Genomic DNA, 23,167 nt, shown 5'->3' with positions numbered 1-23,167 from the left:
TAGTGCCCTCACTTTAAACGGGAATGATTGACTCTGCCCAGAAGCAGAGCAGAAGAGTTTGCAGGCTTTATGGCTCGGTTATAGGACAGCGACTTCACACAATCACAGAATGTCAGGGGTTGGAAGGGACCTCGAAAGATCATCTAGTCCAACCCCCCTGCCAGAGCAGGACCACCTGGAGCAGGTCACCCAGGAACACGTCCAGGTGGGACTTCCACCACTTCCTTGGTGGACTTGGCAGCGTTAGGTGAACGGTTGGACTTGACAACCTCAATGTGTCTTTTCCAACCTAAATGCTTCTACGATCAAGGGCGGGAGTTTTTAACTTCAGCTTCAGGAGTTGCAAATTAGCCTATCCCAGCTTCTCTAAAGAAAAATAGGATGCGTATCAAAAAACCCCCAACATTTTAACTGGATGGGAAGAAGGAAGTCATGGTGGTTTAAGTTACTGCCCAATGAGGCCGGAGCGGAGCATGGCCACCCCCGTGGGAATGAGCTCCCCTCGCCCAGTGGCACGTTTGTTTCCGGTGCTCTAGAAATGACTGATGAGAACGATGGCTGCAGGTGGGATAAAAATATGTGACAGCAGGACCTAAGGCTGCAAGGAAGCTTCAACTGCTCGGCGTGCCCCTGCCTGTCCTGTAGCAGAGCAGTTCGACAGCCGCCTTTCGCTCCTGTGCTCCAGCCTCCGAGTTCCTTCACTGCCCCAAACCAGCCCACCAGTAAGATACCAGCTCTAACCTTCCAGTTCCCCATGGGAACCCTTCTGGTGTCTCAAGGTGACATCAGTGATGATCAGACACGGTGAGATGAATGAAAGCCACTCCTAGGAGCTCGGTTTGGTTAGCACTGGGCTCGCACGGTGCTCAGACCTTCTCAAGTCTTCCAGCTTTATAAACAGATTGAAAGGTCAACCCCCTGCATGACACCGTCTCCAAGTCATTGCAAAATTGTGGGTTTGAGTCTTCTGGGAAAGAAGCCCACAGCACCAGAAGCCTCAAGTATTTTTAAAAAAAACCCAACAAGACAAAACAAATAAAGGCTTTGAAACCATAAGGTTTCAAATAGCAGGATCAAAAAAAAAGTTCTTTCTGTCTGTCTTCCAGAGAAAAGAGACATTTCCAGTTCTCTCTAGCAATCCAGGAAGGCGAAGGGCTTTCCTTCCTTTCATGCAGTCACTGCTACCCAGGAGGAGCCAGCGTGGTGAGCACAGCACCTCGTGGAGCCGGGCTCTTCTTGGTGATGGCCAATGACAGGACAAGGGGCAACGGGTGCAAGCTGGAGCACAGGAGGTTCCACATGAACATAAGGAAAAACTTCTTCACTGTGAGGGTGACAGAGCCCTGGAACAGGCTGCCCAGGGAGGCTGTGGAGTCTTCTTCTCCGGAGACATTCAAAATCCACCTGGACGCGTTCCTGTGTGACCTGCTGTAGGTGGTCCTGCTCTGGCAGGGGGGTTGGATGAGATGATCTTTCAAGGTCCCTTCCCACCCCTGACATTCTGTGATTCTGCAATGCTTCGCAAGGGGACAGGGGGGTAAGACACAAGTTACACAACCTTACCACCCATACAGAGAAATGCAGAAGCTCAAGCACGAGACTGAACGAAGAATCAAAGTGAAGCGACAGAAAGAAGCTAAGACCATGGCAGGATGGGCCTTCCATGAAGCGAAGAACCACACAAAAGGCCTCTGCAGGAGCTAAGGCGCCTTTTCGCCTTTGCTCTGGAGAAGGTGGTCTGCTGAAGTGTAGGAGCCAAGTGCTCATGAGGTAAACTCCCAGTTTGCCACGCTAAATTCTTTTCTACAGGAGCTCTGGAGAGGGGGATGTCTTAGGCTGGTACCACAGCAGAAACACAGGTGTTCTGACCTCCGGCCACTCAGCCTCATGGGGTAAGGACCCTTCTTCAGGAGAGGAATTTCTCCCAAAACCGTGCACGGCTTTAAGTGTAGGGGATAGAAAACTTCTTGGCCTCAAGGCACAAGCCTCTCATTACATGATGTAGACTTTTTTGGGGAACTGAAAAGCCGTCAGTTCACTTAAAATATGATCTTGAGAACGCCCCAAATTGCAGAATTTCGTTAGGGTCACTTCTCCTTGCTGGAATGAAAAGCATTTACAAACAGACTTAGTGTTTTCTCTCCTCTTTTCAGAAGAAAAAAAGTCCTACTTTTGAACGTGGACATTATGGATGTGGCAAGTTTTCCTTCTGCTGGAAATGAGCTATTGGGTCCATTCTAGTAAGAAACCCACAAGCAGTTCTGTCGAGGAAGACAGTGTTTGGTGCTGTTTGGCAAGAACATCAAACCCTGCAATTCTCCTGCTATGAAGAAGGAAGAGCATGATGAGTATTGCAGGATTTAGGGATGTCCTTGTTGCTTTAAAGGAGCTAAGCAATTTCCTCAGGATCCCAACCTCTGTCACATTTCCTTCTCTTGAAGGACCAACAGCCTCACTAGAAACAGGCTGCTGGATCCAAATGATTAAAAAAAGTGATTACAGATAATTATATATACCTGTGCTTGGGAAATGTGATTAATAAGGCATTGTCTGCAGTAAGCGAGCACTTACAGCAGGCAAGTCTGGGCGACTGGCCGCCTTCCTTAGCTCGTATCCTTAACATCTCCCATCATCTCGCTGAGCTACGGTTCCTTCAGATGAGCTAAAACAACTGTCTCTGAGTGTGCAGGAAAAGAGATATCCAGAAGGAGAGGGGTAAGCCAGGCAACCCACTTGCACCAAATAAAGAGGCTGATGGCAACCAAGAAAGGGGACTGAGTTTTCAGGGCAGGCTGGCAGAAGGAGAGGAAAGGTTTTGGCTTTCAGGCCAAGAAGAAACCAGCAAACCCAAAGCCCTGCAGGAGGACTGCACAAGGGAGGAGGAGACGGGGACAGCCATCTCCGCAGATGAGCAGGGCAGGAATCCTTGGGGGAAGTGCTTCGGGAGGAGCTGCTCTGTTTACAGTAGGTGCTGCTGAAAGGTGTCCTGAAGAAAGACAGCAATTAACAGGCCTGGAAAAAAATGGCTTCTTTCCACAAAGTGCCTTTTAAGTATGTTTTTTAAGCCACTTTAAGGGTTAATGTTTAGCTGTTTATCCGGAGTTGTCGGATGTCAGCTCTTTCTTTTGACTCCTAATGGCTTATAGCCATCAGGAGGTGAAGACTCCTCAAAAGAGATGGTGTCAGGAATGTTTTTTTATGCCCACCAGCACCCACACACCTGCAGGAGCCTGTGCTTGCAGCATAGATAGTTTACATACTTGAACCTGTATCCCAGGGACAGAGATATAAACATGAAACCAGATCCCGTCTGACACCGCTGCCGAAGCCCCTGGGCAGTACAAAGGGGTCCTTTCTCCCACACCCACCTCGAATGACCACAAATAACAGTTCGGTTCAGCCATCGCTTCCCAGCAAGAACAAGCTCTGCTGGTCCGGGTTACGATTTTAGGGCCAGATCCTGCAAAGTTTTCAGCACCTTTGACTCCCGCGAACGCTGGTTGTGAAACAAAGGACCACTCTCACAAGCAGACTTCAAAAACCAGCTCGGTCACAAATCAAAGCCTCTCGGACAGGGAACGTGAGAACAAAGGCACAGGCTCCAAATCAATCAGAGCGCTGCTCACTCATGACCTTCCCCAGACAAGAGATGTCATTGAGCCTAATAATTACACCGCGAGGTGCAAACAGGCTGAGCGGTTGTAAATCTAACCACCCCAACGTTTCCTAGGGGCTTGTAAAGAGTGATGGTGGAGCTGATGCCCCTGAAGACCAGATCCTTCCTCTTCCTCTTGGAAAGGACACTTGCTCCCAGAAGAAGGGACTGAGACCTCCCAACCCCAGCCCACTGGGGAGTGAGCAGGGCTGGGAAATGCTTTGATTTTGAGAAAGATGTGGGGGAAAAAAAAAAAAATAAACACCACAGAGAGGGGAGATGTCCTGATCCAGAAATGTTCTTTGCTTTGTGAAACTGGTTCCTTCTCTCCTGGTCATGTCTCAAGTAAGTGACCCCACAGCAAGAGGAGTTTCAGTTGTGCCAGGGTATGAACCAAAAGGGCACTGCGACGAAGTATGCCACGACTTTGGGAAATGGGAGGTGGCCCCGCAATGAGGCAGATGCTGCGTCTGTGATCACCCATGGGTTTGCATCTGGAACTGCTGCTGCATCCAGCCAGATGAGGGCAGAAGAAAATTACTGTGCCGCAACATCTTCCCTATCCTCCTGCTACAGTCCCAGAAAAAAGAACTTGAAAAAGCATCACGCAGTAGTGATGAGGAGTTATGATACAATAATGAGAATTTGGGGGTTTTCATGACTTGGGGGGAACAAGAATGTCAGAGTCATGTAGAATCTGGAAATTTTGGTTTGTTTGGTTTTTTAGAAGCTCTCTGCAGAACCATCAACCACTGTGCTGAAGCCCTCCCTGAAGCAGGAGGGAGCTTGCGGCTATTGGTTCAGCAACTCAGGCTAAAGCACCACTGGAAGCAGATGAGAGGACTACCAAGCTTGAAGTGTCACCAATGTGTTTAGGAATACCTTCACCTGGGAGATGTGCTCGAGAAGGGGGTTTAGAGCACGTGAGCCTGCCTATGTCCTTGCCCTGAACACACCTGAGCTCCCTAAAAAGCTCTGCTGCAACTCTGACTTGGAAATTTATAGTATGGAGGGTGGGTCTGACCTTGCAAGCTCTAAAGCAAATACAGCAAAAGCTCCGGGCTTCTTTCTGTCTGTGTCACACTGGAGACAACGGCAGAGAGAGAGAAACTTGAGGTGGGAGCAGGAACTGGGCCAGATCTCCACCGCCAAGAGCAAGTCATAGAATCACAGAATGGTTTAGGTTGGAAGGGACCTTAAAGACCATCCAGTTCCAACCCCCTTCCACCAGATAGATTGTTCCTGACAGAAGAACTTGTGTAGGAGGCCTATGATGGGTTGGGAATAGTCCATGAGCATCTGCAGTGCATGGGAATAACACCGACAACTACTGCGATAGTTAACGACACCAGCTCATCGCCATCCTCTGGAGAGACCCTTCCAGCTCCTGGTGCATCTCTCTGCAAGCCCAAGCACAACGACAAACCCAGCCAAACCATCCCAGGCCACCTAAACACTTCCAGTAACGCAGAGACTCCTCCGTGCTGGCGGGCTCCTGGGCAGCAGCTTTCCTGCGCGACGCAATTAGAAGGAAACTAGAAGTTGTTGAGGGAATCTGCAGCGCAGGAAACAAGCTGCTGTGATATTTATCTTTTTTCCTCCGTTACTTTGACAGGAAAGGTGTTCTGCAGATGCCAGGCTGCTGGCGGGGGGTGAGTAGTGGAGGTGTAAAAGGAAAGCCAAAGGGTAGGGCCAAGGGGGAAGCAGCGTGTGAAGTCTGGCTCCTTGGGAAACACACGCCGGGTCTGCAAACCCTGCCCCGACAGCTGGCGCAGGTGAAGGAAAACCTGAGCTAGGGGCTGAGAAGGGGGGCTAAGCTGGGAACACATCATCTTCTCTTCTGCTCGATGCTCTCAACCAGAGAGGGCTGGTGAGAGCAGGGAAGGAAGGGAGACGTCAGAGAAGCAAACGGTAAAAGCACTCCTGCTTCAAACCAAGGGAGAGGAAAACCTTGCCAAAAACGTGGCTGTTTAGCCCAGGGTCAGGTTCAAGTTCACTGCTCATCCCTTAGCGTGCAGCCCCAGGCCGACTTTCCCTGTTGAGCAGACTGCAGTTACTGCACAGTCACCTTCCTGAGACGGACAGGGGAGGACTCCTGTTGTGCTGCATGACTGAGGTCCCATCTCTGGGTGGGCTACTGAGACCAGGGCTGAAGTCACGGCTGAGTACTGGGGACTGGTCCCACGGTGCTTTGAGCTGCTCTGGTGACTTCATGAAGATCCATGGCCAGGGTTGTGATTTGATTTGATTTGGAGCAGGGAAGGATTTGTCACAAAAAGAGCTGGCGGCAAACACTTCAGTCTCCAGACTTCAGGTCCGTGCCCAGGCTGATGGCAAGGGTAGGCTCCATCAGAGGTATGGGAGGACAGAGGTACCCTTCATCTCGTGTGCAACAGTCTCAGGCACTTAAAGCAAAGGCTAGAGAGATCTTTGCTTTTCCACCACTCATCTGAGGCATGGTTCTGTCATGGCGCAGGACGACATGACTCTCCCATAATGCAGGATTAAGGCCATCGACCTCTGATGTGAAAACTCAGCTCAAACAAGCCCTATAAGTCATTAATCAAATTATCACACCACAACTTCCTGAATACTTGCCACGGGACAGGCAGGGCTACAGCTGCGTGAAACAACATGAACCGGAATCCAGTCTCAGGCTCAGGGTCAACCGGTATGGCACAGCTTGCATCCATATGCCCAAACTCTTCCCCCAAAGAGGGAGGTTGTATTTGTTGGGAGCAGTCCCTGGGACCACTAGCCTCCAGCATTAGCTGGGAAGCCAAAACTGATCCGCAGAGGGTGAAGACAATTAACCAGGCTGGACACCACGGGCCAGGGACACAGTTTGTGCCTGGACTCTGCTGGGTTTAGAAGTATAGATGCAGTTTATGTTTTCCTTAGGTTATTATTTCTTATAAAAGATGGGCTAGCAACTTACATTGGAGTTTTGTGCAACCCTGTCCAGCCTTTGTGTGCAGCCATGGCAGTATCGTTCTGCTGTCCCCCAAATATCACCTCCTCTCCTATCACTTTACCCTTCCAGGTGCAGGACTCTGCTCTGGAAGGGGTCACTCGTTTGTCCTCTAACCTCTGACAGGAACGAGTCCGTCCTTACCAGAGAACAGCAGACACAAACCTTGTTCAGCACCATCCTTCATCTGAAAGCCAGGACAGGGCTCAACACATTTCCAAATACCATAGGTTTTCTCTCCAGCCCTGCTTGAACCACATCAGTATTCAACTACTCAGTGTCATACACATCCTGGGGGTTTCTGCTCAAGTAAAAAGTTTCAGGGACATTAAAGCAGCTCACACAGATCACCTCTTCACTTCAAAGTCAGGTGGAAAATAAAGACACTCTTGCCTATGTTAACAGTTACTTTGTCAGAACAGAAACCGGATCAGTACATACAAGAGGAACCTCAGGTGAACCTCTTAATGCTTCAGAAGTCAACGATGGAGCATCGCCTGTCTGTCAGTACAAAACCAAACCTTCAGGGCACAGCTTGAATCTTCTGCAGTTTTTGGGAGATACATACCACTGAGCTTCCAGCCTCCCGCCAGTCCTTAAGGACCTCGTGCCACTTCTTGCCTAAGAGGAGTTCCTTCCAAGACCAACCTCCATCCCAACGGTAGACTTTGGCCAGCACACTCAGGTTACCAGCCTCTCAGAAAACTGCTCCTCAGACCCAGAAGCAAAGAAATACCATAGAACTTCTCACTTCTCAAACATTTTTCCCCATGGCAGCTGGCAAATCCTTTCCTTTGCTTCTCATCCAAGTTGGACAAAATTACTGCAGAGAATCCCTCCTGCTCCCCTCCCCCCATGCAATGCAATCCCAAGGGAGAAATGGTTTCATGGGGACCCCCTGCTGTCTTGCATCTGATTTCCCTCCTAAGTATGGTATAGGGAAGCGTCTTGAGGGCTATGCCTGCGACCTCCATACAGCTCTTTTGTCAAGTGCCATTTCATTAAAAAATCAGCCTTTTAACTGTGGACACATTTCAACCTCACCAAATCTGCTAATTATTGACAGTTGGTGAAGAGGAGATTTCACTTGTTCCTCCTGTTAAACTGCATCTAATTAGTAATTACTGGTTCACTGTCATCTTTACTGCAATAATCCCACTGCACATTGGCTCATTAACCTTTTGCTTTTCTAAAGCAGCCTGCCAACAAGATGAAGGCTAAAACAGATTGGAAAACAATAGCTCAGCCTTGGATTTTAGGCTGTTTATTCCCCTTGTCCTGGAGATCCAAAAGGAAGATTATTTTTAAGAAAAGGCTTTCAGCTGCAATCAGCCTAATTCCGGAAGATGGCTTGTTTTGCCCTAACCAGCAACCACCAAGGCCCTTTAAACTTAACTCATGGTGAGGGCATGTGTATTACAGCTAGTGGAAGGGTTTCTCTGCCATCACCTCTTGCTTCAGCTCCATTTCTCACCTGCGTTTATCCTTCTTTATCAGCACGATCCAGCACACTGGGCATGGGATGAGGCAAGTTCTGGCGGGTTTGCAGCACCCTGGAAGCTCAAACAGCATCCTCTTGGATGCTGAAAAATGAATGATCTGGATGAGCAGGGACCAAAGGGTGGAAAATCAGTGGAGCAACCCCATGGTTATTTCTTTTGCTGCTACACTGAATTTCATTTGCACAAGTCCCATTTTCAGTTTGGAACTGTCACAGCTGTTTCTATTGGCAGTGCATAGCTGAGTAGGAGTTGTCAGTGGGGATGCTGGAGGATAGGCGGTTAGAAGAGAGATTCCCCGGGGGGCATGGGAGGCAGTTGGAGGTTGTGGGCTAAATGCATTAACTAGATGTTTCTCCTCAACTTAACAGCAGCGAATTACTTAATGCATATTGATGCATTTAGGTACCGGAGTTAACACTATATTGGGAGGAAAAGTGTCTTTCTCAGCATCTCAAGCGCACTTAGTTGCAAGGACCCACATCTTTACAGTTGACACTAGGGTTTTAGTTTTATAAGGTGATCTTCAAAACCACAACATCTAGAAAGAAGCTGTAAGTCTGGAGCACCGTTGCAGACATCAAAGTGGATGCCATCTGTACAAAATCAAGGAAAGTATAAGGTCTCAGCTAGACTAAATATCGATCCAGAAGAAGATCAGGATGCATTATCCTTCCCAGCACATGAAGGTTGTTCAGCTCCAGAATTTTCATTTACCTGATATTGGTGTTTCTGGATGCAACCAGAGCTGAATTCTGATTTCTGTTATTCTAAACCAGGTATAACTCTGAAGCAGCTACAGCTGATGTGATAAGGTGGCTGCGTTTATCTAGCAAAATAGATTTACTAAATCTATTGCAAGGCTTCAATTCTGCTTGAAAACTGATTCTAAGTTTGAGCCCCTTTAGCAGAGTGGATCAAAGGCAGCCAGTCAAGCTCCCGTGCTAAAACAAGCGCTCAATAACACATCAGCTTCTGTGTTTGCTCTCTGATTAAAGAAAAAGGACTGTGAATGTGTGATTAAGGGCAGAATTTGGCTCATTTACAATTCCTGAACGGGTTGCTGCTCAGACCATAATCATATTTTTGGAACAGAACATGCCTATTACATCTTGTTGTTAATAATTTACTCCCCGGGTAGTGCTCATTACAACGGCATCATCTCAGTCGTGCTATGTTCACCTACTGCAGTTATGAGAAAAAGCAAATACACACACGTGTACGTATGTACACACGCGTACACGTACAGGGAGAGGTCAATGTTCACACTCAAAGGCTACTAACAGGTGTCTGACAAGTTCATGGGCCAGTGACGAGTGACCAAGAAGAAATGCTCTTCGCAAGGAAACTCACGTTTCCTATCCAAGACTGTGAAGAAATGGCTCTGGAGAGATTGTCTCAGCTCAATCACTTGCTCTGCTCACTCGAGCATCCCCACAGTCACCACCAGTGAGATTCTGCAGGATGGGAGGAGCGCCCTTTACGCACACACCCACACACATTCATGATGAATGCAAACGTAACGGGAAGACTGGTCACACCAGGCTGCTACGGAGAACCTGATTCCCTGGTGTCAGCAGATGTGAGGTCCAGCTGTGCACGTGGAGGTAACTCCAGTTGAGCAGAGCCGAGATCCCGGTGGGGAATGAGCTATACCACCAGCTGTAATGGTTTCTTTTCATTGACATGAAGTGTGGGCAGAGAGCATCCATTCTGTTTGATCCACTAATCAGCGCTGATTCATGTTTACACTGCAGATAACATCTCGTCTGCTTTTAGAAGGTCATTTTCAAGGGATGCTGTATGGTTTCAGTATTGCCTGATGCCTGCAATCTGAATATCCTTAATTTTCCTTGTGGGCTAGAATTCATTCAGCTGTTCGCATCAACACAATTTTTCATGCTGTGATATCAGATACTATACATTATAAACTACCTGTCACCCATAAAGCTAAAATACAAAAGGCAAAAACACCTTGCGAGCTTCATTTTTAGATAAAGAAAGTAAGGCAATGAATAATTATTGTTGTAGAGCCCCAAGCCTTTAATTCTGAGTGCCTCAGATTCTGGTACCAAAACTTTAGTTCCCACTGACCTTAGTAGACACCCACTATTTCAGGGAAGGCCACACTAAGCGATGCCTACAGAAAATACTGGAAATGTACAAAATGCTAAATTTCAAAAGCAAATTGAGTTTCCTGTCTATGTTGAAAGGATGGTTTGGTTTGGCCAATGCTATTAAACATGTGTGTCACCAGTGAGAAGGGAGAAAACACACCATGACTGCTGCTTAAGGCTTCAGATGACACAAAGTCTGGGAAAGTGGTAATTAAGAGCCCAGGTCACTGACACAGAGACCTCTGGATGACAGAGTGATCTGTGGAAAAGAAGTCAATGTGCATCATACCACGGTCAAACACAAAATGGTCTGGGCACAAAGAGTATGTGTACCTATGGCATGGGGCACCATTTGGGGAGAACGGTGGCAATGTCACCTTTGGGGCAAATGAGGTTGGTGGTACCTGCTGTGGTCTTGCTTCCCTGATTATCTTGAAAGGAGACCTCCCAGGAAAGCCCATGGCTATCTTCTGGTGGGTGAAGCTCCTTTCCCTAGAAATATGAGCGTAAGGGATGCTCTATGTCCAACTCTCCTTCCAAGAAGAACTTTGGACATACTCTGGGCACGTACCTCGAACAGGCGCAAGACCTGGAAATACTCCTCAGTCTGTCATAACCAAAACCTCTGAGCAGAACTTGGGATCACGGCAAAAAAACGATGGACAGGGAGCTAAGGTTGAGCTCGTGCCAAAATGACTAACACGCTCTGTGGATGTACGAATTCAAGTAGAAGCAGGCAAATCACATTGCTCCTGCAACTGGTACTTGTGCAACTTCTTACTGGAATACTGTGTCTGGTTCTTATGGAAGTGCTCCAAAAAGGATGTTGACTAATTAGAAAAAGTTTAAGGAAGAGCCATATGAATCATTAAAGCTTCAGAAAACACGTCTTTTAGCAAGAGACTCCAAGATTGAGCTATATTCAGTTTCTTAAAGAGAAGATTAAGGGACAGTTTTATCTCAGCCTGTAAACAGCTAGAAGGACAAAAAAAAATTCGTAACACGTTTTTCAGTCTAGCAGACAAGTGTACAACAAGATTCCTGGCTAGAAGTCGTGGATAAACCCATCCAGACCAAAATCAATTAACCAGTAGAGACTGTGATACCAATTTCTGATCAACTGTTCTAGCTGACACAAAAAGAACTTCAGCAAAGTCCTTTGCTCTGTTTGATCGAGGTTTTACCACTTGATAATTGTGACCCCCCCCTGTAAACGTACGAATTTACAATCTGCAAATCTATAAGCTCCAAACAGCAAGTGGTCAAAACTAATGACTTACAAATAAAGACGCCTTAGCAATTTGTTCAACTAACTTAGGTACAAGTGATTTCATCAGTCATTCTGCCTGTTTCCTTGGCTAGCTTTCCTCTGTTCACCCCCCGGCTGTGTCTTCCCAGAGCCAGGCTAGAAGATGAAAAGGCAGAAACCCTCAAAGAAGCTCTGGGCAAGTACGTCCACATCAAACACATATCCCAGGCTCTTTGCTTAACGGACAAAGACTTGTTTCCACTAGGTTAACACCAAGGAAACACGACTGTCATGGGAAGGGGTGAGCTCAACCATGTTCTCCCTGGTGCAGCTCAGCTCTAAGCTCATGTTCTCAGACAAGCCAGGATGAACCCAGCTGGATTCTCAGAGCAGAAGTCACCAGTCAGAAACACCAACATTCCTTGGCTTGTGATCTTACCAGACCTGACCTGGGTATGACTACAGAGGGACCAGATACCCTCTGTGCTAGCTGAGACACTCCTCTGACTGGCGATCAAGCAGGCAGAACATTTACCCTCATACATTTAAACCCCCATCTTATTCCCACCTGGTTGCCCCCCTGATCCCCACTGTTTTGATGGCTGAATGTCCTCCATATGGGACAGGCCTGGAGCAGACCACCCTGTGGGAGAACAATGGATGCAACGGAAGGGAGAAGGATCACACATGACCATCCTTTGCCCGTAAAAGGCGCGCTTGCTGGGTGGAACAAAGTTTCCTCTGTTCCTTTGGAAGGTACATCCCACCACGTGATCCAAACACTGGTCAGAAGCATGGAAAAGCCATGTGATATTAATCCGTGCTACGTGTGGGCTAACAGGAGGGACTAACGTAACCATCACCTGCTCCCAAGTGAAGAAGACAGCAACCGACTTCGTCCAAAAATGGAGGAGGCCCCATAAGAATGTGACCATTATCCAAGAAGGCCAAACAAGCAATGGCATTGGCAAGCCCCTGAGTTATCCCACCACAGCGACCAAACATGTACTCACCTCAGACATCTGTGGGAAGAGACTGATGGCCAAGGGGAGGGCCAGGCCAAAGGCAGCGAGGCACACAAGGCTTTGGACTGGGAGAATCATCCGGGGACGAGACCTCAGGAGTGATGTTCTGGAAAGGAAAGGCTTTGTTAGACCATTCATAGACCAGAGGAGTGCATGCTATCATCAAGACGGACACTGGTGTTCACTCGGGCACACTGGTCTCCCTCTCCCTAACTGGTCTAGGTTCCTTCTTAGTAGGTCATCACCAACTTCATCCACAACAGATCCCGAGTCCTGCACACTGCGCTTCTGTATCTGCCGGCGTCACGCAGCCCGCGCCAACCTAAGTGTCCACTTCTCCTAAATGAAAACAGGATCACTTCACACACGCTTCCCCCAATTCAAACCATCTCGCACCGGAGTCAACAGCACGGGAGGTGATCTGGCCACATGTGGGTGTCACCTGCATTAAGGTTTTGGAGACTATGTCGAGTGAGCAGAAGGAAATTAGGTTGGTGAGAGACATCGTGAACTTTGTCAGGTACTGAAAAAGGCACACGACTTTGTTAACGGGGTAATAAAGCAGTAAACTTGACAATACCTTAATTTGCTTAAAATCGAACATCTGCAGAGTGAGTGATAAGGATGTTTTACACTTGCCGTCCCCAGGGGCTATTTATGAGTTCAAGACTTGTTAACAGCAAACACTTTAAGATATCTGCAAGGTCAAGTTCTGATAATGACCCACTAAGCGACCCTTCTGCTGCAATTATCACCAAATGACAAGGATAACATTTAGCCAATGGAAAGTGGCATTTTAAGTATATTCCAGGATACAGGACCTCAGACAATTTACAGATCTTAAAGGGAAAAATGTAATTCTTGAGGGGTTTGTTCTGGACCTATTTACACCAAAAGGACACCTGTCATTTTTCTACCGATCTGAAATAACTGGGAATATGAACCAGCACCTTGATAGTGAGATTTTTTTTGAATATTCAGTGTAGTAACATAGAGAGTCAGCGGATTCACTGCTGGGTCATCAGCTGTGGCCTTAGTCCCAACGTGCATCTCTCCTCTGTCCATCCTGCTCTTGAGGATGCCGCTGCCTCACGGTATCCTGCCATCAAACGCGGGCAAAGATCTGCCAGTTAATGCCTTTCCACTGGGATGACCCCAGAGGAGCGCTCTTTCCGTCAAGGAAGGTGCAATCCGATGACGCTCACTGGCAAACCATCGCTGTGGTTACCGTCACGGGCGTTTCAAGAAGCATTTCGAATCCACCGCGCACCGCTCAGAAGGTGCCCACCGAAACCAAGCCAAGCAACCTTTCCCACACCAGGGCACGCCGCTAGCCTGCCTTGGCACGCACACGGGCGACTCTGCAGGCACACCTCCCCGTGCAGCCCGTGCCTGCAGCCAACGCAAGAGAACAGATTACCTCAACCCCCATCTACTCCACGTTTACTGCAGGCGACGAACACGCACCTGATGAATTATAACGGAGCAGCTGATGTGTGGGAACTTGTTACCCTGCTGTACGTTGTCTGTGTGTCTGAACATTCCGACTCTTCACCCTTTGCTAGCAATGCTTGCTGAAAGCTGTCTTCATCTTGAGAAGGTTTGGGGGAAGTGGGGAAGGAAAACAAGATCCAGAGCCTTAACTCCTCCAATATCTCAGCTCCTCACTAATAAGCTATCCAGACAGAGTTGATCCTATCAATTCGTGCTGTGAAAGTCAAACTTCTGTTCTCCAATATTTAGCTACTTTGTTTTGCACAGAGCACGATCTAACCTAAAAAACTCCTGCAGAAGCCCACAATTTCATCCAAGTCAGGAAAGCAGGTTACCTTGCTTCATGCTTTTTAACAAACGCAACATTCGAGACTTGCCATCAATAAGCTGTGATAACCAGTCCCTTGGATGCAGAGGGGCAACTCCTGGAACTGATTTATTCTCCTGCTTCAGCTGCCAGTGATCCATGAGATACCTCGCTGAGAAAATCATATGACCAGCATCCTTTAAGCCTCCCTGGAGTACAGTTTAGAACCAAGACATCACTGCTTATGCCACCCCTGACATCTTAATTTGGAAGCTGCACCCTCTTTAATTACTGCCCTGTTGGGGACCTTATAATCACCCAAGTAAAAACTCAACCAATTTAAAATGATCCCCGGTACAGCCCCCAGGTGCGATTTCCAGGAGTGCTTCAAACTCAGGCCAGTTCAAATTACAATGGCTAACCTCCTAATTAAGAAGAGTTATGGCTTGATTTAAAAAGGAGAGGGGACTAATTAACACATGTAGTGTAATGTCTTAATTGGGATTCAGATTCTAAAATTTGTGTGGTTCAGAATGAGTGACTCATAATTAGTTGAGAGGTCCACTTTTCTTCTGTCCCTAGGATCTCTTCTCTCGACACAGATCTCGGAAGAATATTAAATATTGCGTGCTGCACTTTGTTAGCTGTCAAGTGCAATCAAAGCCCCTCTTTTCACCCCTTAGCCCCCCATCGGAAGTGAACGATTAGATGTATCCAAAGGGTTTAATTGCAGAGCATTATAGCAGATTTAAAATAAATAACATTAACATCCATTTGCTGAAGAGAGAATTTATTTACCACACTGTCCTGTGTGCTCTGCCAAAAGGTTTGATCAGGTCAGGGGTGGCCTGGACCTTCAGATCTCCCCAACAGCCCAACTTTGCCATGGGCATCTTCTGAAGCAGGCTGCTGTAGTCACAACACCAAATACCATCGTACCCTCGCAGCAATTCTGCAGAAGTACTCGCATCTATTCTCGTAGGAGAACAGCAGTTTTACAGACTGTCACCAAGCACAGCGGACAGGGCTGGCCAGGTTCTGGTGAACCGAACCTTGGCGCCCAGATTAGACAACACGGGAGTGAAAAGTTTGCACCAAGAGAAGGTCTCGCACCAGAAACCTGCAGGAAGAGCATAATGCGCATGTTTTATTGTTACCATTTTAGAAGCCAAATTTTGGGCACCAATGGTCTGCCTCGCTAGTGTAAGTGATCCGTGTTCATACAGCGACCTTTAGACGGCAAAGAGCAGGCATTACTGCAATGCTTCCCTCCCCTTCTCTCTTTCTTCTTCTTGTTTTTTTAAATTTGTTTCTTTACCTCCCCTCCAAAACCCCCTAATGCCTATTCTTTCTGCAATTTGCTTCATAAAATTTGCCTGGCAGATATTAAAAAAATTGGGGGGCTTCTGGCTTACTGATCCTAGGTAGCACTTGCTGTTAACAGACCTACCTAAAGCAGCCAGACCTTACGGATAACATTTCAATATGCATGAATGTGCATGTACGTAGGTATATACACAGACACACGCATACTTGTACAGACAGTACATCTGCTCCGCAGAGACAGTGTGTTGTAGATCTTGTAAATACACCTTCATTCAACTTTCATCACATTGTTCATTAGTGGTTTAAATTTTGCATAATTTGGCAGCTGCCTCTGGCATTTTTCAAGAGGTACTGTAATTTATTCCATATGGAAGTCAGTTGCTGTACTAAAAAGGAGTTATCAGGTTCAGTGAACCAGAGCTGTATTTGTCTAGAAGGAGGTGTCAGATGCTAAACTAAATATGACAGGAGTTAACCAAAGTCTCCCAGCTGACAGATTCTGTGGGGTTTCTGTAGTGTTTGGTATAAACAGGTTCAAAGCTAATACATACATCGCAAGACGCCGAGGATGCCGGCGGGGTACGGAAAGCACTGGAGGCTGTAGCTCTGGGTATCCCCAGGGAGCCCGGGCTCCTCAGAGCCCGGGGTTCAAAACACCCCTCTGACGTGCAAACAAACTTTGGGGTGGTTGTCCTACCCCAGATCCCGGTTCTGCTGAGAACCCCCCAGAGCCAGCACCGTCTCTGCTTCAGAGAGCCCGTCAGGTCCCTCTGAAGGTGTTTCCGAGCTTTTCTCACTCATTTGGGGACTGCTGAGCTCTTCTAGCAACCAGGAGCTCTGTCTGCTGTCCTGTCCAGCCAGGCCACTGCTGTTCTCGCCTAGCAGATCTCCTGTAGCCCCAGTGCCCCCTCCAGAGGACACAGCAGATGCAAAGCGAGAGAGGTTGGGGGGGATTTTTGTGCTTGATTGACATAATTAAAGGAGCAGTTTCAATGTTTACCCTGGAAACAGCCACAGCAGTTTAAGGTGTCACTGCTGGCAGCTGTTTAGTTTAAACAAACTTCGGCGAGGGTTTAGGTGGACGGAGAGACTTTGCACTTCAGAGGGAGAAGAGCACCTGTAGGAAAAATTCAGCACACGCTGTCAGAAGGAGAATATGTCCAGCAAAAGGCTGTGAACACAAGGTCCAGAAGGGTCTCCTACCTCACACACGTTTCTGCAGTGAACCACATGGGTTAAGCTGAAGGAAATGCCCTTCCAGCACCACAAAACCATGGGCTGAGCATTGGCTATCCACCGAAAGAATCCGTTTTTCATGGTTAGACTGACTCGGCTAAGCCAGAACAGCTCTGTCATGTTGATCCAGTCTGGGAGCGTCCTAATTTTACGAGCTTTACAGGACAACAGCCCTGAGAACTGCTGTGTGAGGACACTGACATGCTGCGGCAGCTCTGCCACACGATCAGGATGACGTTGCGATGAAGAAAGAGCAGAAATGCTCCTCTTTTATGGACACAATTATTCTGCTCCCCGCTTCTCTCTCACCTCTTGCCCACTGTCAACAGCTCCAGCTTTCTCTCTCCTCTATAAACACCGCATAGTCGGCTCTAGGGCCTCCTCTTGTCTAACCTGACATACATGAGCTCTTGGAGCCCACCCTCAGACCTCCTGCTGCGCTTCAGACCCTCTGAGGTTGCTTGTACTATGAGGCAAAGAAGAGACTTTAGGATAAGAAGATAAGAACTTACTTTCTTCAATCTCCACTGCCAGCTATTAGCTCAAAGCCTCCACAGCAGTCATTGCCGGTGGCCTGAGCTTGTCCACCACTTGTCCAGACCACGCGAACCAAGTACCACTGGATTTGGGCTCTCCCACCACAGACCTCAGCCTACAGGGGAACCTGAGGTTGCACTTACACACAGACTGGGACGGTCTACACATAGACCAGCTGCGTGATGGGCTTCAAATCTGCAAGGAGCTGGAAGCTGGACAAAGACTACTGGAGAAGTCTTGGATGATAGCTGGGAGAAACCTGCACCATTTCACAAATTTCGTCATAACTACCTGACAAAAGGATTCACAGAAGCATCTGAATAAAGGGAAATGTCCGAGGGACTAGAAGTCCAACTTAATGCAGTGGATGTAGCTGTCCCCACACATCTGTGACATGGAGGCACTAATGAAGTTCCCATTGTCTGCTCCAATCCCACAGACGAGTCGCCTTCATCCCATAGACAATGTGAAACCAATATTTTTCCGTATTAAAGTTGCCAACACAGATATTATTTATAAAACTTAAATGAGAATACATCTGCACAAAATAACTGACACCGTGTTCCCCGCATGGCATATGTAGTCTCAAAATAAACATTGATTCTATATGTTAGCTGCTTCAACAGAGCGTCCAAGCAGCAGGAAATGCATGAAACATGGGGAAAGAATGGCGCGCTGCGGAGCTCAGCAGTGGGAGGTAACATTGAATTACTTGGAGAGCAGAGAAGGCGGCCCTGGGAGTTAAAATACACAGCAGGCAAAGAGACGAGAGAAGCCAAGAGAGCTGAAAAAAATGGCACAAGAGACGAGAGAGGCAGCTGGGGGAGTTAAAACATGCAGATGGAGAGATGGCTGAGAGAGAGGAAAGACCTGGATCCAAGTGGAAAGACGACGACCAGGAACTGGCCACTTAAAATAAACTTTTCGAATACCGAGACGAAAACGAGGGAGCGAGTTTTCCACGAATCTGAAAACCGCTGCTGAGAGCACGTAGCTTGCTCCTGGGCTGGTCCAACTCCCACCCACCTGCAGCACTGTCACCTGCTTCAACCTGGACTTCCAGAAGCGCTCTCCTCCTTCGCCACAACCCCAAATGCAAATGACTTAGTAGAGGATCCAGATTGCGACTTCTGATTCCAGAGCTCCAGCCCCCAAATAATAAGCCGTCACTCTCATCTCTCTCATTTACAGACACTGTAAGGACTTCTATAAATAAATCGATAATGCGTGCCTTGATATGACTCCCATCAAAACCGCCTTAGTCTAACTAAAATTCTACTAAACTAAAAAAGTTAAACTTTCCACCAAATGCTCCAAGTTTTTTTTTTCCAAAATGAGGTTTCACCTCTGACTGTGTCCTTGAGCAACCACTTTGAAAAATCTGTGAGCCCACAGCTGGACTGCGAATCCCTCGGCTACGGAAAGGGATGCTCTCCATGTCAGGTGGATGCTTCCACGTCCTACAGCGATACCACCACCCCTAGCTGCGTGGCCAAACCGCACCCCGCTCCCTATCCCTGCTGTTTCTCACTCACAGGCTTCCAGGAATCCAAAGATATTTGATGGAAAATGCAACAGTAGGCACAAAGCTCTAAGTAGAATTTAGGCAGGCAAAAGCAGTGCCCACATATTTTTGTATCTACAGTTTCATTTGGGGGTGGCGGGGAGGAAATTATTCTCTCACAAACCTGAATTAAGTCTTTCTATTAGTTAAAATAATGACTTTTTGAAGACAAACTCCTGTATGTCCACGTTTAAATAAAATAAGATAAAATTAGTTTTGCTAAGTCTTGCACAGAGCACAGGTGCATTTAGTAAAACTCATTCTATCAACACAAGAAGTTGTGATGCCCCAAAGTACGAAGCAAATTTTACTATTAGTTTTATTTAAGCTTATGGGTGCTTAGCAAGACCCATGATGGTCCTCAGGGTCTCCTGTTGGAGACAATTTATAGACCAGCTTTCTATAAACTTTGAATTTCTGCACATAAAGATTTTTGTCTGTTCACGTTGATAACCAGAAGAGCAAAGAACCTCTGAATTACAGCAATCAAAGACTTTGGGCTCTGGGACGATCTCTCTTGGATGAGCGGATCACCAAGGTAGGGTTAGCCTGGAACCAGTGCCTGTGTTAGACCAGCGGTAACACACGCAGCCACTTCGGTGCAAAGCCTCAGTGCGACAGAAAGGCGAAAAGAAAGAGCTCCGTGGTAAGAACATCACAAATCAGTGGCATTTCTGAAGCGTCTGGCATGTGGACAGATGAAAACAGAAGTCCTCTCAACTGACAACAGCAGAGCAGCTTTGATGGGATTATAAAGGCTAGAATCACGCGTCTGAATTTGAGGCAGGGAAGCTGCCAAGACGCTGGGATACAAAGATAAGTGACAATCCCTGTTCTTCTGACACATGCCTTTGAGCAAGCCCTGAGTAAGGTACTCCAGAGTAAGGTACTCCAGAGTCAGATATGATCACTCCCGTGCACCTCTCCTGCAGGTAGATCACGGGCTGGAGGACCGTGCGGGTGACACAAGGTCTTGGAGCAGGAAAGGGGCTGCAGAGCGTTTGTCAAGGAGGAGCATGAAGTGAAAACCAAACGCTTTGCACAAAATTAGGGGGACTGGAATCTACCCCTTGTCCTTGTGTGTCTCCAGCCATCTCCAAACAGGGGCTTGCAGCAAGCGTTACCAAGACTCTGCACTGCTGCAGGGAACCACCACAGTCCCTTTGAAAAAGAGAGGAAAACAGTGTGGTTTGGCCTAAAAGGGCTGAAAGAATTTACTTTAGAGTTCCCAGAACAGAGTTTGTTGCCCTGTTTCTCCGCACGCAGAGGCCGTGGAAGGAACTGATCTTGGTGAAAGCCTGTAGGTGCTGGGGGGCGGGTAGAAGAATATATGTACATTTTTAAATTTAGATGTTAAAAATCAGTCTCCAAATTTACAGAAGCAGCCCCAACCCTTCCATTAAGGAGAGAAAACCGCCCGGGGGTGTTTCTACAAGGGTAAACAAGGCTAACCAAAGCAATGGGTCAATCCCTAATCGTACTAATTGCTGTTTACTTTGTCAGTGGAGTGCTTTAGAGCAGCCATTATCAACAGATTTGTTTAAAGAGCGCTTCCAGCCTGGCTGTCTGGACAAAGGTAGCAAAGCCCTTTAGCAACCCCATCTTTCAATGCACTAATCAGTCTCCAGACGCTGGTGAGGTGAACCCCACCCCACGGATCATTCACACCAAAATGAGCCGCTGATGGGTGTCCTAAGGAGCCACAGGCACCCAACAGCTCCAAACAGGCTCATAGCATCTCTGGGCAGAAGAAAAAGTGGAGGATTTGGAAAGCAAGGTGGGAGAATGACCAATGGACAGGGCAGTTTTGAGGGTTTTTTTGCTATTAAGAACTCTGACAGAAGAAAATTAGACATGAAATAATAACCCTGCCCTTTCCTGCCAACTCTCCTAGCACTGATGCTCCATGGAGACATCTGCCAGGAGAGATTCTGGCTGAAACAGTGATGGAAAGCAAATTTCTGCAGAATATGGGAAGCACATATTCTTCTGGGGAAGTCCAAGCCGCAGGACGTTATGGAAAGAAAATACAACCAAGTTCACGCAGGGCATAAGCAAGTCCAACAGTGGCCAAGGTGGTCTGGATGTGGCGTGTGGTCAGAAAGTCCCTGCGGTCCTGAGCACTGTCTGAACACGAGCCCAGACCCTTAGTCTGACACCACGTGGCAGCTCTAACACGTGTTAAGTGGAGGACTGAAAATTTACAGACATTTTCCCACTGAATTCCAACAGTTTTGGCTCACCCTGACCCTACAGAATAGGGTTATTTAAACTGCTGGGGTCTGAGAAAGATGATTTAAAACAACCACATCAATGTAACACTTGAACAGCCTACAAGAATGGTCAAAAATGACAGAACGTGAGAACTTTAATAAGCAAAGAAAGTCTTTGATGGACCAATGCTAAGAAATATCAACAAATAAGACCTCCTGAGTATCTTTTCTCCCTCCCCCTTGAAAAGCCCCCTCTTTATATTACCCAACACTTACTTTTCCAGTATGGACATAATAATTGGAGGTAGAACCAGTATAGGCATTGGCAGGACCACTCTCGTCAGGGCTGTTTCTAGCAGTGCCTGAAAAGGAAAAACAAACAAACAAAGCCAAGACATTTAAAACAAATCCCAGGCTGTACCTGTGCTGAGCAACCAACGCATAGGCACAGAAGTGGCTTGGCTGGCCTTTCTTCTGTCACGAATGCATCAACACACACTTTCAACCCTGCTATCAGCTATTTGTACACAACCTCTTTTCACTCTGTCGCTACAAACGATGGGCTGGACCCCATGCTTGGTCACAAATCCAGTGGAATAAATAGAGACAGCTTCCCTGATTTCACTTTACGTGACCAGAAGTGCTCCAACATCTCATCATATTGCTACGCAAACATGTTAGTGATGCCTGAAAGAAGAAAGAGAGGCCAAGCAGTTGCCTGGAAGGTGCAATATCTCAGTATGGGCTGAGCAGCAGCTTCAGCCCTTCCTCCCTTAACTGAGTTTCAATTTCAATTACGTGCTGGGGGAACGCAGCACCTTGTTGCCTGGTTCAAGACTTGTTTCTATTTTTTTAATCGCTCGTGGTTTATTGCAAAGCATTGTAGCACACAGGGCTCTCCTCTCCCAGGAAGACGCCCAACTATGGAGCTACGATTGCTCCTCCGCTGGTGCCTTCTCCCTGGCAAGATTCACCAGGAAGCAGCAACCAAAGCAGCATGATAATACATCTAAATTACCCCGAGGTGAGACCCAGAGAAGATCATGGGCACTCCAGCAAGGTGTATAACCACTGCTGTGTCCTCATTTACCTCTTCCAACCACCTTTGCCAGCACCCACCTAGGATGCTCCAAGCGCTGCGACCACGCATGGGGCTTCGGCAGCCATAGGCAGAGGATACTATAAATTTTGGATGGGAACGCTGAAACTCATGCATACGGCCAGGCTTGGGAGCACTCACTCCTTCCAAACTGGAGAAGGTCTCAAAGACATGTTACACTAAAGATCTGCCAAATTTTCCATGACAAAACCCAGTACTAAGCTGTTCAGGAGTAAGCATCGGGACTAGATGACAGCTGAGCAATTCTCCAAAGCCCCAGATTTGATGTTTCAATTCCACCTAAATCACACTTGCAGTACCTTCACTTTTAATATTTATTTTCTATGTTGTCTGTCTTCCCCTCAACCATTAAGATGGAGAGGGGAAGCTGGGTCCTGAAGCCAGTTAATGTAAGTGAGGAAAACTGGCTCAAATAAGTATCTCTGAGCCCTTCAACAGATTGTTTTAATCTCCCTGTTAAACAACAATATGGAGAGATATTAGAGATCTCCCATTTCTTGCCGAGGACTGTAAATCTGTACATTAATTGCTGTCTATGAAGTGCCTTAAGAGCCTTGGACAGAAGGAGCGAGAGAAATGCCAAGCTTTATATTATTAACTCCTCTGCCTGGGCGTGTGCTTCAGTACATGCTTTACATTTCAGATTAAAGCCCACTTGGAAACAACATGCCTCAGACAATCAGATGATGCTCAGAAGACAGAACTATGTAAGAAGTGAAGGAAAGGGAATAACTGCAGGCAGACGGCTGAGAGTGGAAGTTTACGGGGGAAAACGAACCAGGCGTTCGGATGAGGATAAAAACATCTGGCTGCCCTCACGAAGCGTTGGCTGGCAATTGTGACTGCAGCTTTGG

At 47.3% G+C, this 23,167-nt stretch overlaps 1 protein-coding gene across 2 annotated transcripts in view; it reads right to left on the bottom strand.

Moving 5' to 3' along the window:
* The window catches only part of SFXN5 (sideroflexin 5), a 100,713-nt gene that overhangs the window by 8,160 nt on the left and 69,386 nt on the right, over positions 1–23,167 (bottom strand). For both annotated transcript variants that reach the window (XM_086463959.1, XM_086463961.1), the window contains 2 exons: positions 21,470–21,555; positions 12,505–12,622 (listed from right to left, as the gene is read on the bottom strand). In XM_086463959.1, the coding sequence (XP_086320085.1) occupies positions 12,505–12,622; positions 21,470–21,555 (204 nt within the window). The remainder of the gene's footprint in view (positions 1–12,504; positions 12,623–21,469; positions 21,556–23,167) is intronic.

The sequence above is a fragment of the Leptosomus discolor genome, chromosome 4, assembly GCF_034619465.1.
Source record: "Leptosomus discolor isolate bLepDis1 chromosome 4, bLepDis1.hap2, whole genome shotgun sequence".
Lineage (NCBI taxonomy): Eukaryota > Metazoa > Chordata > Aves > Leptosomiformes > Leptosomidae > Leptosomus > Leptosomus discolor.
Note: the sequence above shows the minus strand (reverse complement) of the source record. Positions and strands in the feature narration are given on the sequence as shown.